This window comes from Asterias amurensis, chromosome 12 (genome assembly GCF_032118995.1).
Source record: "Asterias amurensis chromosome 12, ASM3211899v1".
Classification (NCBI taxonomy): Eukaryota; Metazoa; Echinodermata; class Asteroidea; order Forcipulatida; family Asteriidae; genus Asterias; species Asterias amurensis.
The window spans coordinates 10,338,619-10,354,811 of NC_092659.1; the positions used below are offsets into that span (position 1 = coordinate 10,338,619).

Genomic DNA, 16,193 nt, shown 5'->3' on the forward strand with positions numbered 1-16,193 from the left:
GATCCAATATACAACTTTTTGTGGCAGCTTTGTTAACAAGCTTAATAACATCTTCTTCAGACACTTGACTGAATTCAGCACCTGGGGCCAGCCCCAAAGTGACCCACTCCAAAAGCAGGGCACTAGGGGCCGACCCGGGTGAGCCCCTGGCATGACGTCAAAGCTATTGGAACATACCGGGGTCGACCCGGGGAAGCTTATCGAATGCACCCACAGATTGTTTAGAGTTTTACAGTGTTGATGGTACTTTGGGAATATATTACCTTGCACATTGCTGTACTTCAGGTAGAAATGTATCTCAGCTTAGGGCATTTGGTACTGGTACATAAATGGTTCCAAGTATTATTTTACAACTGATATTGAGAAAAAATAACATTATCATGGATTTTGACAATGTTCACTCTTTCTGGTAAGTGTCAACCATTTATCATTTGTATTTGTCAATAGTTCTAGAGCCACAGTTAATTGATAACCCGAGGTAGGATACTCATATAATCCCTACAGTCAATGGTGTATTAGAAATAAGGCACATGGTCAAATCATTCTGATTTAATATCAAATACAATTTATTTACATTTTGTACAAAAATGAAGACATAAATGTTTTAAGTAAAAAACTCTTGTAACTGCCCAGGAATAAACTACGCACAACACTTGTGTACATGACACGGATGGTATCAAACAATGTCTCGTTGTGATTGGTTCATTGGTATGGCCTTTACAACAAAGTGCCTGTCCTGAGCAATATAGTGGTGGCTAGCTGCATTATGAATAGGGTTCTTACTAAACGGGTCATGTTCACCACGACCAGGGCCCATTTTCATGGCTCTGCTTACCACTGAATTCTGCGCTTACGGTCATCATTCACCACCTACCTGCAAGCGCCAAATTTCTGTGCTACATGTAGCTTTGTAAGTACGATCACACAGGAGCCAAAATCCCCCGCTAACCGGTGAAATACATACACTTCAGAATTCCCTGCTTCCGTAAGCACTGATTCTTTGCTAACGGTAAGCATAGCCATGAAATTGGGTCCAGGTCTTTTTCTATATTTCCACAAGAATCTAAACATTATGCATTGATCTTGCACATACATGTCATATTAACTTTTAATGTTTACACTTGCATTTGCCTACTCTTTATTTGCAACAATGTTATTTGTTAGTCAATGCGCCGGTAGAGGGCGTGGCATCGACTGGCTCAGATGTTGGTTCGGAGGAATGGGCAAGTCTATGAATCTGGATCAATGCCATGCAGAAATCTCTCCTGCAGTAATTCATGCTGCGATAATGGCGTCTATTAGGCCGTTCAGACACAGTGCTAAAGTTAGTTTAACTCATGGTTCAACCCAATTGAGGTTCAACTCTGTGTGTCTGAACAGTACTGAAATTAGTCCGAATTGAGTTCAACCCACAAAAGATAGACCATCCAGCAAGGGGGTTAATCTTTAGACCGCTTTTGGTTTATCTTTTAACACCGAGTGTAAAAAACAAACAAAAAAACATCTGGTTTAAATTATAACAGACGACCCATTGACCTCCGTAATCATTACGTAAATACACTGTGACCAATGAACAGGACAATAAACCGGATGTTAGTAACGGGGTCATGATTGACCTCTTAAAACCAAAGATAAACCGTATCGGGTTTAACTCAGTACTGTCTAATCACAAGGGGAACAACTTTTTAACACCACCACGAAAATTAAACGGGTTAAAAATGGTCGCAGTTACACCCAGGTCGTAAATAATCACCGACTGAAAATGTCCTGATGGTCTAAGCTCAGGCACAGTGTGATCCTGAAAAGTCAGTTGCAGACTGTTTTTTGTTGACGCAAGGTCGACCTGAGGCCGGTTTGAGTTGACTGCACTATGAGCTTGCTGTGGACCTGTCATATCAATACCGTGTAACACGTGTGAATGGTAAAAATGGCAACATGCATTTAATGAATATTTCTACATTTTTCATTAGTTATGTGCACATGTCCATAATGGCTTCACAAATGAGTTGCATGTCTGATGACTCTTTCTATGGTCCATGTATTCATCTTAAGATCAAATAGTTCAACTTTGAAAAGCCAAGTTTGGTTTTTACAAGGGCGTTACTACACCTCTCAGCAAGCCGCACAATCTACAGTTGACTATTTTGTATTCCACACAAATAGCATCACGTCATAAATCCTAGTGGTTGCCAATCACAAATACATACTGCTACAGACTTCAAGCTACACAGTCCACTTCAGGCATCTAAAAAAATGCAAGAAACATTAAATACATTAAATCTGAGTGATACATGTACCAACCACAAGGTCTTACACCTGAAACAAAATTATGCAATTAATAGCATTGATGGATGAAAGATAATAGTTATATCGAACAGTCGGCCTACTACATTTGTTCTGCATCAGTCATGCAATGATTAATGTGTGCACAATCAGAAATTAAAAATAAAAAGCAACTTGGTTCATTTGTAAAACATTGAATAAATCAGTAATGAAGTCTATCTGAAAAATTGTCACAGTTTTATCTGTACATGACAAAATGTACATTGAATTTACGAAAAGTGCATAAGTACATGTTCAGAATTGCTTCTCTCCACCCAGGGGTAAATGGGTACCTGTGAGGGCAGAGATGGTTCTTGTGATTGATTTAGCCGGGTAGCACAATGTTGCCAGGCTGTATACTCCAAGGGAGCTAAGATGGTTAAGGAGTGAATTAAGGCACAGTGACCAGGGGTATGGTGGAAGCGCTCTGAGACGCCCTTCGGGTGTGAAAGGCGCTATATAAAAACTGGTTGTTATTATTATTATTATTATTAATCCTTTCCAACTCTTTAGTTTTCAATGAACAAATCACTGACGCTCCTAATGTCGTATACAATGGGTCTGTTTAGACTTCTAGTCAGACCATCAGTAATACTCTTAAGCCTTGTTCCCATTGGACTTTTTCTTATGTTGCCACGCTGGCCTTAGTATAATTCTACTGTGCAGTCCTAAATGGAAATATATTTTGCGATGTTTGCAAAGCGTTTTACAGCGTGGTCAGGGTAGGTTTACAGTGCAGAGTTCCCCCACTGGACCTTTTAGCAGCCCGGTTAAGTTACATGTACCGTGGCTGTGCAAGAGTTTCCTCAACCTCTTTCGGCCTGTTAGTTTTCAACACGGTCGTGGTAGGGCAGTTTACCATGCGTCCCCATTGGATTTAATTTTGTAATTCCACAGAAATGTAAAAAATAGTTAATGCCTGACGTTTCGACCCTAGCAGAGTCTTTCTCGAAGGCTTAATGACAACACAACAAACATGAACAGGTAACTAGGTGAAACATAAGCAGTGAAGTGGAAATACATGAATGGGGTTAGAAAGCATACCGAAAAAGCAAGGGGTAAACAGTGAATAGGGGGACAAAAAGGGGGGGGGGGGTGTGAAGGGAAGGGACTGGCTTGACCACAAGAAGATGGAAACACAAAGGACAATATCAAGGGTGGGGAGGTGGGATAAAAAAGTACTTGATTAGTGAATGAGGCTCAGGCTAAAAGGCTGAGGGGAAAAAGGAGACAGCAAAACAAAAGGTTTATTAGTCGTTTCCTTCTTGGATGTTCAGACCATGGGGTTGAATGGTCTGGAGGCGTCTAATCCACATAAATGTCACGTTTTGTTAACAACAAATGCCAATGGTAACATGACTTTAAGACACTCCATCACCCAGGGTGCAATTAATTTGTTACCTTGTGTCTTGATGAGTTCCAAGGCACTTGATGCTGCAGTATCTTGCTCCACAACTCACACAGGTATATGTAGATGGAAAACTGAATGTTGTTATTAAGGCTACAAGAATGTGCATAGAATGTGCATATGTGATTTGAGGCATTGCATGGTGAGGTATCAATGTATATTTGGTTTGCGGTAACACCATGTGTGTATCTAGTTGCCTGGTAGAGTTTGTTCTTTTGAGAACTATCTTTCTATATTCTACTACCGCGGAGTAGACTTATCGGGAGATGTGCATCTGTACATACAAAGTCAAGTACATGTTGACAGAGATGCCAAGTCCAGAGGCCAGCTATGCGTGAGATTTTTCAAAGCTCACCGAATTTTAGCTGAACCTGCTGGGAGAAAGCGTGCGTTTGCCCCCTGTTTGTACAGCAGCTCAAGTTGATGATTCTGATAAACTGCGTGCAATCTGAAGATGGTGCAAACATTGTAGATTGCGTTTTTTGTACACACGAGTGCGATTTGGCAATGCATTGTCGTTTATTTTTATTATTTTCCCGGTCTGGCCCCAATGCTTGAGAAAATGGTTGCTGTGAGACAGAGCCCAAATGTGTGAGTCTCACGCCTTATGGGTGAGACTTGGTAGGTCTGTGTTGAACCTCTGAGTATTTCAATATTGGTTTGAAACGTTTATCCCAATCCATATAGTACTAAGATGATGGGTGAGTAATCATTCATGTCATTAGCTCCACTTGTTTATAGTCTGACATTGACAGCCAAATAACAAAATCCAGAATTAACGCATAGCTGATAAGAGCAATAACATTTTGCATCTCTTTTCTAGCTATTTATTTTCACTCTTTTGTGCAAGAAAAAGGGTTTGACACCAGCAAAACTTAAATTGTAATTGCTATAATAAAAAATAAAAAAATGATATTATTCAAAACATTACTGCCTGTGATCTGGGGGAACTACAATCCATTTTTCAGGGGAGGGCAATGAAAGGTTTACTGAGGACTTAGCTCGGTTCATACTTCTTGTGTATGCGAACTTGATACAAGTTTTGATGTCACAGCCCTATTTTCACTGCAAATGTTTTGCAGGAGTTGAGCATGTCTCAACTGATGCAAACTATTTGTTGCAAATTTTGTCGCAAAAATTTGTAATGCATTCACATGAAAAGGGCTTTAGTCTCGAAAGTCTACTATGGTTTTTCATGGAAAACGACAGTTAGGCAGGAGAGTGCACTGTAACATTCATTACTCATATTCATGTTCTTGTTTTGCTAATGTACATCCCCCATGTAATTCGATAATATTGAGTAATTATTGAAATACTACACGAATCAAAACTATTTTAACTTTAACCCAAGATTCAAGTGTGGGTTCGAATCCCGGTCGTGACACTTGTGTCCTTGAGCAAGATACTTTACTATAATTGCTTCTCTTCCCCCAGAGGTATAAATGGGTACCTGCGAGGGTAGAGGTTGATAATGTGAATTAAAAAGCCTTTGGAGCGATATAAACTGTTGCCCAGGTTGTTTACTCCCATAGGAGCTGAGAAACATTAAAAAAGGGATGTTATTGGCTTATGACCAGGGCACTAATGTAAAGCCCATTGATACGGTTATTGTGAAATGCGCTGTATAAGAATTGTTGTTATTGTTATTGTTAAGGATACCCGCACACAGCACAGAACTTTCTCTCGGGGTACTTAGAGCGTGGGATGCAAGCTGTCAGGTAGTTGGGTGGTTCCTGCATGCTCAGTTGCTCCTCTTCAACCAATACATTGAAAGTCTTTCTGAATCGTTGCTTAAAGTGATCACCCCTCGTCTTCTTCTTCTTTTTAGCTGGCGCTGTTTATGAAACATAATAGCATCATTCATCACTAAATCCAGTCAACCAGTTACAACACTATATATTTGGTTTGCAGTAACACCATGTGTGTATCTACTCTACTTGGTAGAGTTTGTTGTTCGAGAACTGTCTTTCTTTATTCTGCTACGCCGAGTATATTTATTGGACTTCTCATTTCTGAAAAGAACTCTCCTGCTTGTTTAACTACTACTCAGGCGGGAGGTAAAGAAAACTGGCTTGGACTACTACTTTAGCTTTTAGTATCGTAATTAACTGCACTACCGCAGAGTCAGTTCTGAATTGGTTTCAACATAGCAAGTCGATACAGACATGGTTTAACCACAAACCAATTGATACCTCACCATGCAATGCTTCAAATTCTAAATTACAACACCTTTGGAGTTCTAGGAAATCAACAAACTGTTGGGGTGTGATTAGATAGTAAACCTAGCCGGCCCAGTCCATAATTTATAACATGTTTGCATGCATCACCAAAGCAATGTATTTGATTTCAACAATAAAATTTGACTTGTGGATGGATGAGCAAAAAAGGTGTTTTTTCCCCCCATACATCTCTTGTACATAATGCTAGAACTTTATATTCGCCTATTATACTCATCATCACTTTGTCTAAATGATGACAAACTTCATTCATCTTTCAGACATAAAAGCAATGATTTCTTTAGCAGATTTAAAGACATTGCTTGTATGTCTGTAATGTCATCTTTGAAAGGGAAAGGCCATTTTCACTTTGTAAAAAGGAACTTCCATTGAGAAATCTTTACGTCCATTGGAAACTTTGAAAGGGCACCAAGGCAAAGACCAAGGGCACTGGAGGCCATGGCCTATGTTGCCTGCGTGTAATTCCAGGCCTGTGCGTGGCCAAACTCTTGAAACCAAGAGTTGAAACCAACGCCCCGACTCATTTAGAGATTATCAATACATGGCGTTACCGCAAACCTTTCTATATGAAACTTACTTCCTTCATTGGAGTCAAACTGTGGTAGTTTCTTGTTAGGAATCACCAGGTTAGCTTGGGGGTCCTCTTGGTAGTTATCTTGTTCTAAAGCTTCTAACTGCTTACGTAGACGCTTAGCCCGGGTATAACTGTCTAGAATACGCTTCTGGTTGGTATCTTTTATTCTACCTGCAAACAAAATACATTGGGAATGGAATAAATGTAAGCTGCATGCTAAATATATCTTTGAGTGTCATGGCCGCGTTCAGAGCATTGATTTCAAGTTCTGGTGGTCAAGTCACCGGAGGGTGGGTTCGAATCCCAATTGTGACACTTGTGTCCGTGAGCAAGATGCTTTACTATAACTGCTTCTCTTCACCCAGGGGGTATAAATGGGTACAGTGCTAGGGGAGAGGTTGATATCTATACTATTAAAAGCGTAACCTGCGCCATCTTGGATTGAAAATTAGAAGGTCCAGTGGTATGGCATCCTTGTGGAATCCAACACGGTTGTGTGTGTGGAATTCAACACGTTTGTGTGGTTTCAGACGTCGGGTTGCAAGTCTGCAAAACCCGGGTCCAAACTCGCACTTACAAGTCATGTGATTGAAGGAAGTTTGGGCGGCGACCATGCGTCAACCACTGGTCGATGTTGTTACCAGACTTCCTAGAAATCTTTCTGACAGTCGACTCATTGGACAGTGTTTCGCAAATGGTGCTCCGGATTGGTTCATTCATTGCCCCTTGCCCGCCCACCCGCCATTCGATCCGCCCTTTTTGGTCAGGTTACTTTCGTGTTGTACTAAGCTTGGTTCTCCGGATTGGTTCATCCATTGCCGCACAGGGTCGAAAGGGTCGAAGAGGCTGGGTGCCAGGACAAAACCGAAACCAATCTCACGAATTTGCATTGAATGGATGAAGTACCGTAGATTGATGTTTCGCAGGCGACCATGTGTCAACCGCTGGTCGACGTTGTTATCAGACTTCCTAGAAATCCTTCTGACAGGTGACTCATTTGTTGAAAAGATTAAATGGAGAATATTTATAAAAAAGCACTCACTTCCAAACGGCATGAGAATTATCATGATGGACAAGGATGGGATCAAACGGAAGCTTTATAATTTGGAGACATTGAGTAGGGCCGGCTATAGGTTGGAAGGTGTCTAAGGGAACTTTACAATTAATAACATTTTGGGGTGGGGGGGGGAGGCCTTACACAAAGAGCCATTCTGGTCAGTGTATTGTGAGTGGTGTGTTGTCTGGTTTGAGACAGGCCACCTGTTGCTTAGTGAAGGAGGTCGCCGTGGGACCACTTGAGGTTGACAGTGGGTGGCGACCTTGGACTTACAAAAATCTCCATACAGAAATTGCACTATTGATGCAAAACGTATCTTGCTGTTTTTAAACTATGTGGACACTATCTTTTGCCAGTAAACTCAAATGAGTACATGAATACCGTTTTAGAATAATTATGGTCTGTTCATGGAGGTATAATGTTGCAGTTTCAGAGTTTAACCCATCACGGAAGTTTGTGAAACCATTCCTTACTCTATCGTGAAACTTACACACATACGTCAAAGGCTGTTTTGAAGCTGTAAAAAAAGAACTCTGCTTTGCATTTGGTCAAAGTTGTTAAGCAAAACGACATTAAGTTTCCTTTTGAAAGTCCATTCACAAAATTGGTTAGAGCAGTGTGTCGGTCAGGCCTCAGAATGTACATTTGGCCAAATCCATTCTGTAGCCTAATTTAGCAATTGGCCCGTCGGGTTTGTTACTGATGGAGATAATATTAACAAAAGAGACCTCGTGCGGCTGAATGGGGTACATTTTTAGGAGTTTGTCTATTGACCCAAACTGGACGTAACAAACCCTAAACATAACTTGACATGCTTTCTGAAAGTGAAATTAGTTAGAGAAAATTAAGGAGTGAGGATGAATTTATCGTTTTTATTTAGTTTGTACGTTATAGGGTTCCAGAGATATGGGATGTATGGAGGTTTGTTCCTAGAGTAGTGTGAACATGAACGCGGTCAGAAATTGTGTCGTTTGTCGTTAAAATTTCGCGAGATGCAATAAGCTCAAAGTGACAATAAAACAAAACCAGACCTGCCAAGTCTCACGCATTAGGCGTGAGACTCACGCATTTGGGCTCTGTCTCACGCTCACACGCACATCAACCATTATTGGGGCGAGATCGGGAAAAAAAATTAATGACATTTTTTGTACAAACTTTGTACAAACAGAGCGCAAATTTGCAGATTGCGCACGCTTTTGCTCATCCAGCAGGTTCAGCTAAAATTTGGCAGAGCGCAAAACGCTTATTGCGCACAAGTTTGTTCCGATTCTTTTAGCAAATTCGTTGAAATGTGCTCCACTAGCGAATACACAACAGGCAGAAGAAGTGAGCGATTGATTTTGGACATCATTTTTAGTCTATTTTTTTTAAGTTTGGAAGGAAATAATCTGACACAATCGAACCTCCACATTAACCGTCAACATCTCCTGTGTACCTCAAGTGAGTTTTAATTATTCTGAGGAGGTTTTTGATGCATTTTGAAACACTTTTTTGTCCACAACTAAATTTCAGATTTTTTTATGTATTTATAAATAAAAAAGAAAAAAAAAAAAGAAGTTGGGCGGCGATTTACAAAAGGCCTTCTTAAACTGGCAATTTTTTTTCCGGGGGGAGGGGGGTTGAGCTTTGAAAAATCTCACACATAGCTGGCCTCTGGACTTCTGCCTGCAAAACACTTTTTTGACGTTCACGTTAAGTGCTCCCGTTACATGCAGCCTATTGACCAGAAAGTTTACAAGACCAATTCAGATGAGAATAAACTAAAAAGAGGCCTACGCTCTTACCGCCCCCGCCCCCGAAAAAAACAAAAAAACAAAAAATTAGATTTGTGGCACACAGCATGTTCCCAAAACTCGCTTTACTTATAGTGCTGTAGCAACGCTATGTATTGTGGAACGTAAAAATGTCATTTTTGACGATGTTTTTTAAAAAGGAAATGCAAGCATTATGAATGTATATTGGGTGTGTGAAGAAAGTTTTGGTAGTGTAGTACCAAAGAAACTTAAGTTATTGCTGGCTAACGGTCAGTTTCACCTATCAACGCTGATTTGAAAAACGTGTAACGTTAGGGAGGCCCAACATATTAGACCCCTATAAGGATCACGGGGGAGCCTTATAGTTTCTAGATGCATAAGGTACGTCGTCTAACCCAAAACGAGGTGGGTACAGCCACTGCAAGTAGTGGCGGACGTGCAAAATAGCTTCATTTTGGGTTAGAATTATGACGCCATGCATAAATATTGAGAGAGGCGTATAACACCCTCACCCACATTTCGAAATATTTGTGTAAAGGATTTTTATATCCTAGCGGGGTGCCGCGCGAAGCGCGGCATCCCGCTAGTTGTGTATGAAAAGCCACAAGCGCCTTACAGGCAGCTCAGGGCTGTATACTCCCCAGGGAGCTGAGAAACATTACAAGGATGTTATTGGCCCTATGACCAGGGCACTATTGTGAAGCGCCTTGATACGGTAGATGTGATACAAGAAAAATACTTTCCCGCCCCTATCTGTCTTTCCTTTTTTCGTATAGATATTGACACCCATACATCCCCATTTAGGTGCCTACCATTAGTCCCTATCGGTTGAAATCAGCTTCTTTGAAATGCAGGACAGTTCTTTTCAGAACTGAGAAGTCTCCCGAACATCCTATAAATCTACTCCGTGGTAGCAGAACAAAGAAAGACACTTCTCTTAGAACAAACTCTACCTGGCAAGAAGATACACACACGGTTTTGCGGCAAACCAAACATTTATTGATACCTCACCATGCAATGCCTCATATAGTATGTTGCTAACAAATACTTGATATAAGTGTTTTTAAAGGTCGATTAACTGGTAAAACAGGGAGGGACCATAAAGTGAATGAGTTCAGCATCCTCTCAACCGAGACATCCTGTTAGCTTCGATGCCGACAGTGGCTAATCCTACCAAACTGGCATCGTACTGACAAAAGGTTCGATCACACAGGCCCCGATAACCAGAACCAACATGAGAACCATAAAAATGCACACCCGCTATTGGTTGAATGAACGTGGGCAATTCAACCCAAAAAATGTGTTCCCTTTGCGTTGTGATCGTTATCGTTTTCGTTATCGCTGCAGTGTGACTTGTCCTTCAATCTGCTCATCTCTGGACCCAGTTAAGTGGATAGTTTGATGTCAACTATCTCAATTGTTTTTAATATTGATTGATTCTTACCAAGCAAAGATCTTAATTTTTACAAAGTAAAGGAAACTCAATACAAGATTCACAAATGTGCCTTATGCACATTGTGTAATACATGTAAATTTATGTTTTATTATCTCTTACACATGTACACTTCAAACTGACAAATTTATATAGATAATAATACAGCAAGTTCTAACTTCCCTTTCACTATACAGCATGTACAGTTCAGATTTTCTAAAATGATAAAGCTGCCCTTGTTTTTGTAAGCCAGTTGCAAGGGAAGCAAATTTCTGTTCCTTGTTTATACTTTCTGGTTGTAAAACATTGATTTCCTGTCTCTTTACACTTATAAGATTGATCTTTAAATTGCTTTTCCTTCCTCCTGAGGTTTCACTATTTAATACACACACATGTAGTTTATAATGTAAACAAACATTTGCAGCAATGTTGACACAAGCTCTTTGAAGATAAATCAAATAAATTGGGACAAAAGTGTGATTGTCACATAACCACGGGATGTTGCTCCAAACAATAAAAAATACATAGGCCCATTCGGTTTATTCAATTCAATTCAATTCAAAAAACGTGCGATGAGTCAGAAAAACAACAGTGAGTAGTCCTACCAAGCAGAAAATTGCATTTTTTGACAATGTTTTTTAATTTCACTCAATGAAAAGGAAATGCAAGCATTATAATAATCTCATAATGAATGTGCGAAATAAAAAGTCCCTAGATAAAAATTGTGTGGTTTTATTTGCCAAGCAAAGAGTCTCCTCTCCCTTGACCAAAACTTAGAAACACGTATGGCTCCACTGGTTATTTGCACTTGTAATGCAAAAAGTTTGGTATTTTAGGCATTTCTACAAGGTACAAAAATATATAATAATTTTGAGGCCATATAAAAATATTTGCCCACCAAAAAAGTTTCATCAAACACTATTTCAATTCACAATTCATGATGATCAAATCGTGTGACTGAATATTTTGCTGAGCATTCTGGAAAAAAATACAGAGGCTTAAAGAAGCCTTATATTATTTTCTAATATTTTTTTATTTTTTTAACCCTCATATCAATATTATTATTAGTATTAAAAATTTAAACATCAGCTTGTTGGTTCAATTATCACTGTTTATTTATACGCTTGATTATAAATATTAAGAAAGAAAAAAAAAAAAAAATAAATAAATAAAAATCAGATTTGAAAGCCAGTAATTATTCACACTTTTTATTATTTGTTAATTTTTTAAAATTTTTTGCAAGTTACCATGGTAACTTTTAACAAACAAATATTTTATTATTATTATTATTATTATTATTATTCATGGTTTATTAAAAACATTCAAATTATTTGCCATAGGCAAAATTAGGTTTGACATTAAAGGGTGGCTGCAGTTTTTTTTTTTTTATTCATTCAAACGATTAAACATGACTTTTTAAACCTGAATTTGTTTATTTTTTGTTTAATTAAATGCGCAAGTATTTTAAAAATGTTTTCAAGAAATTAAACGTTTCCATAAATGTGACGTTATGTCGGTAACCCGAGCCGTCGGGCCCCCTGGCTGTGTGCATATAGAGACGTGTGCACTGTGTGGCCTGGTACCTAGGCGCGTGTAGTTAGGGACCAGAGTCTTTTTGCCGACAATATGTTTGAATTCCCAACGTGATGTCGATGGTAGGGGCGGTAACAATCCACAAAAGGTTCGTTACGCAAGTCAGATATGTCGGGAAGAAACAAAACACATTTTATTGATGTTCAATACATATCCTGGTGTCATGTGTTTTCAGTAGGATAACAGGAAAATTGTTCACAATCAAAACTAAATATTTTTTTTCAAATTATCTATCCAATTTTTTAACAGTAACACTTACACTTCATGGTGTGTTGAAATTTTTAAAGTTTTGGTTTTACGTTGCGAGAGACAGTCCGCCATTAACAGTGCTTATGCATGCACGACATTGGAGCAATGTCATATGTTTTCACACCTTTCATTGGTTGGTATTTTATTGAATATTCAGAAGCTAGTATGGCTGCAAAATAAATCAAAAATATTATTCAATTACTACTTAACAAATTTAATTACATTTTTGTCCTAAGGCATTTTGGCTACTATATTAGAATCCAGAGATATCATAAGGCATGAAAGTAAAACACCCCACCCCCCTTGAAACACACACACTTCATAACAATCCTTTTCCCCCCATTTCAGACCAGTAATGTTTGGTTTCAGGAGATAAGAAACCAATCTATGATATTTTCTCTTTAATGTAGACTTAATATAGGAACAGCTTATCGGAATTGTTTACAGTATGCAGTAAATCAAAAAGAAAAAAAAATTGTTGTCATTTTTACTTAAAATATTTTAATATTTTCCCCCATATTGGCACACCATAGAATCCCAAATAGTAACCACCTCACGTGATCCATCTAGTGACTAAAGCAGAATGAAACTCAATCTAGCAGATAGTAATTTTGTTTTGAACTTTCGAGGTTGGATGATGTTTCTTTGACTCATTTGAATGCTGGCATAATAATGCACTAGTGATTAGTACCAAAAATCAATCATTTTATAAATGTTTGAGCATAACCAACGACAGGAAACTTTTTTCTCAGCATGATTAAGTCTGATGAAAATACAGACTGTGGGTAAACTGCATAGCTTCTCTCTCACCGGTGCAGCTTGCACAATCTCTCGGTAAACGGGAATCAAAGTTGGGGAACGAAAACATATGAGGGTCGATAACGTAGAGTCAAAAGGCCCATTCACACGAGCCCTGCAAACGAGGGTCCCGTGCGATTTCATAACATCGATGTTATGAAATTGCAAATCCACGTCGTGTGAATGCTATGTATGTTACGAAATTACCTGGGTCCCGTGTTGTTCATAACACAGATCGAGACCTCCTCCAAAAAATTGCATCGATGTTATAATCATGGGGAACCATCGTCTGAACCGAATGCCTGCGATCGTAACGAGGGACCGCTGCGTTGACACGTGTAGAACTATGGAGGAAGAAATGGGCGAACTATAGCATGCATATACATGTACATGTACATACACGTGATGTTATATCTGCTCAACGCTGGACAACGATCGTTTGGCTGGTGGGTTTTGTGGCCGGATGCTAGACCAGTCCAAACCTTGAAGCAAAAACATCGTTCAATCGGGAGCAGAATACGTCTTTTGGCAAAGCTTTTCTATGTTTTAATTCACCATTTGTTATGTCTCATCAATAATTCCATATCTACAAAACATTTTCATTCAACAATGTAGCGTTTTTAACGTCAAAAACTCTATTTGAATCGTGGAATTTCGTGTTTTTCTATGACTCGAACATGACTCGACGTTGCTGGATCACTGCATTTCGAGACAAGCTCAAACCTTGAAGCAAAAAAAAACATCGTTCATTCGGAAGCAGAATTCGTCATTTGGTTAAGCTTTTCGATGTTTTAATTCATTATTTGGTATGTGTCATCAATAACTTCATATCTATAAAGCATTTCCATTCAACAATGTAGCATTTTTAACGTCCAAAAAGCTATTTGAATCGTGTTTTTCTTTTTTTAGCTTCGAAAACGTAACCCCCTTCCCGCCGGCCGCCGGGATGAGAGTTACGTTATCGCAAATGTTTGTAAAATATTCTACATTTTATGTGACTTAAAATGAAATTGATTTCAATGAAATTGTATTATTTTATTCCTTTTAACTGTAATCGCTTGTAGACTATAGTCCATGCAGTCAAGCCTACCCAAACGAGGGACGTATGTTTACATGTGTGTGTGTGTGTGTCGTGTGAATGCTCGCTAAAAAATCGCACGCGGTACAGGTGACAGACGGCTGGCGCCCTTAACCAGGGACCCTCGTTTGCAGCGCTCGTGTGAATGGGCCTCTACACAGAGTCTCAAAGAACACTTGTGTAGTCACTGCAGATGTTTCTTCCATGTATGGCTTCACCAGGAAACCATACTTTCTCGTTTGCCGTGAAAACAGGAAAAACTCAAAACAAATGGGGCCAGTTGAAGTCATCGAAGATCGGTGTGTGGTGTGAACATTTCAATGTCCATCAAGTTTTAATATATGTTTTTTATATACGATTTTTTTTTGTGTACCGCATGCGCGATTCACCGTGCGTGCAGGTCCTATGTGACCGTCCGCACATTATACAGCAGCCATAGTGAGTGCGTGCAGTCTGCTCCGTGGCCGTATTTCTATAATAATACGTAGGCAGACCCAAATCTTACAACCCATTTGGTCACTAAAAAGTCGCATAGTTAAATAAAAATAGCAGCAATAGCTTTTGTAAAACCACTAGGCGTTCAACATGTTCAAGTTTCAATGTACGTATGTGTGTAAAATCGTGTCTAAATTTGTTTTGATGTGCCATGTTCCCAGACGTAATGAACGGGGGCCCGACTACAAATTTTCTTTTCAAATATCGCGCCTTGAATTACGTCACGAACAGCGCCCTCTCGGGTCGGGGCCTACTCGTAAATTTGTAAATACAATCAAAACTAATATTTATAAACCTTAGTTATCTTTTTATTCACATTCCTCTCGTAAAAACACATATTTTAGTGACAAAAGCTTTATTTAAAAAAAATACCACTTCCAGGTGACTTTAAGGAGACCCAATATTATTATTAGACCCCTAAGTTTCTAGAAGTATCGATGACGATAGCCCTTGGCCACACAAGTGGCTGGGGCTAGATTGGCAGTTGTTGCGCCTGCCTGCCTGCTGCTGCGGTACTACTCCTAGCTAGGTACTAGAACTATTTCGGTTTCGTCCGGCTATCGTCTCCCGTAACCTCATAGACGAACATCTCTCACGCGTTTAACGACCCATGGTTCAAAGAATTATGGAATCAGAAATCTCTCTTTTTTTTTTTTTAATCTCGCCAAAATTAGGCTCTATGTATGTGTCCTTTATTAATATATAGGAGTACTGGCTACTGCTGCGGCAGGTCTGCGGCAGATTGTGTGGGGCAATATTCCACGGCCACGCACGAGTGAACGAACCAAAGCAGAATAAGCTGTGGATTTGGTGGATAACTTTCCGCATGGCGCCACCACTTTTTCTCTAATTTTTACAAAAAGGGATATATCAATCAGGTAAATTAGAATTAGATACTCTATTAATTATTATTTTATTTCGAATGAAAAAGTGGTGGCGCCATACGGAAACTTTTCCGATTTGGTTGACCTATCACAGCAAGACAGGTTCCTCCTGAGTAGGCCCAGAGTTCTATTTGCTCACGGGGTTGTATTGTTTGGTTACATTACAAATAAGTATAAAAGTTGTGTTTACCTGATTCACGTTTCGTCTGCTCCTGCACAACAGCCATCTTGGATTAAACATTGACACAGATTTGAACTAGTGAGGGCGCTAGACATAACAGTTATTACTGGGTTTTTTTTTATACATGCACG

At 39.3% G+C, this 16,193-nt stretch overlaps 1 protein-coding gene across 1 annotated transcript; it reads right to left on the reverse strand.

Annotated features, from left to right (window-relative positions):
- Window positions 1-68: 68 nt before the first annotated feature.
- LOC139945479 (zinc finger HIT domain-containing protein 1-like) lies at window positions 69-16,160 on the reverse strand. The gene is made up of 5 exons (XM_071942836.1): window positions 16,072-16,160; window positions 6,545-6,712; window positions 5,390-5,564; window positions 3,724-3,804; window positions 69-2,245 (listed from the first exon to the last, which is right to left on the reverse strand). Exons 1-5 carry the CDS (start codon window positions 16,106-16,108, stop codon window positions 2,224-2,226), a joined length of 483 nt encoding a protein of 160 aa, XP_071798937.1. The 5' UTR covers window positions 16,109-16,160; the 3' UTR covers window positions 69-2,223.
- Between the last annotated feature and the right edge of the window lie 33 nt (window positions 16,161-16,193).

Coding starts and splice junctions, on each gene's coding strand:
- LOC139945479 (XM_071942836.1), bottom strand. CDS start 16,108: ATGGCTGTTGTGCAGGAGCAGACGAAACGTGAATCAG. Junction 6,713..16,071: donor GCAGACGAAACGTGAATCAG/GTAAACACAACT, acceptor TTTTGTTTGCAG/GTAGAATAAAAGATACCAAC. Junction 5,565..6,544: donor GTTTGACTCCAATGAAGGAA/GTAAGTTTCATA, acceptor TTTCATAAACAG/CGCCAGCTAAAAAGAAGAAG.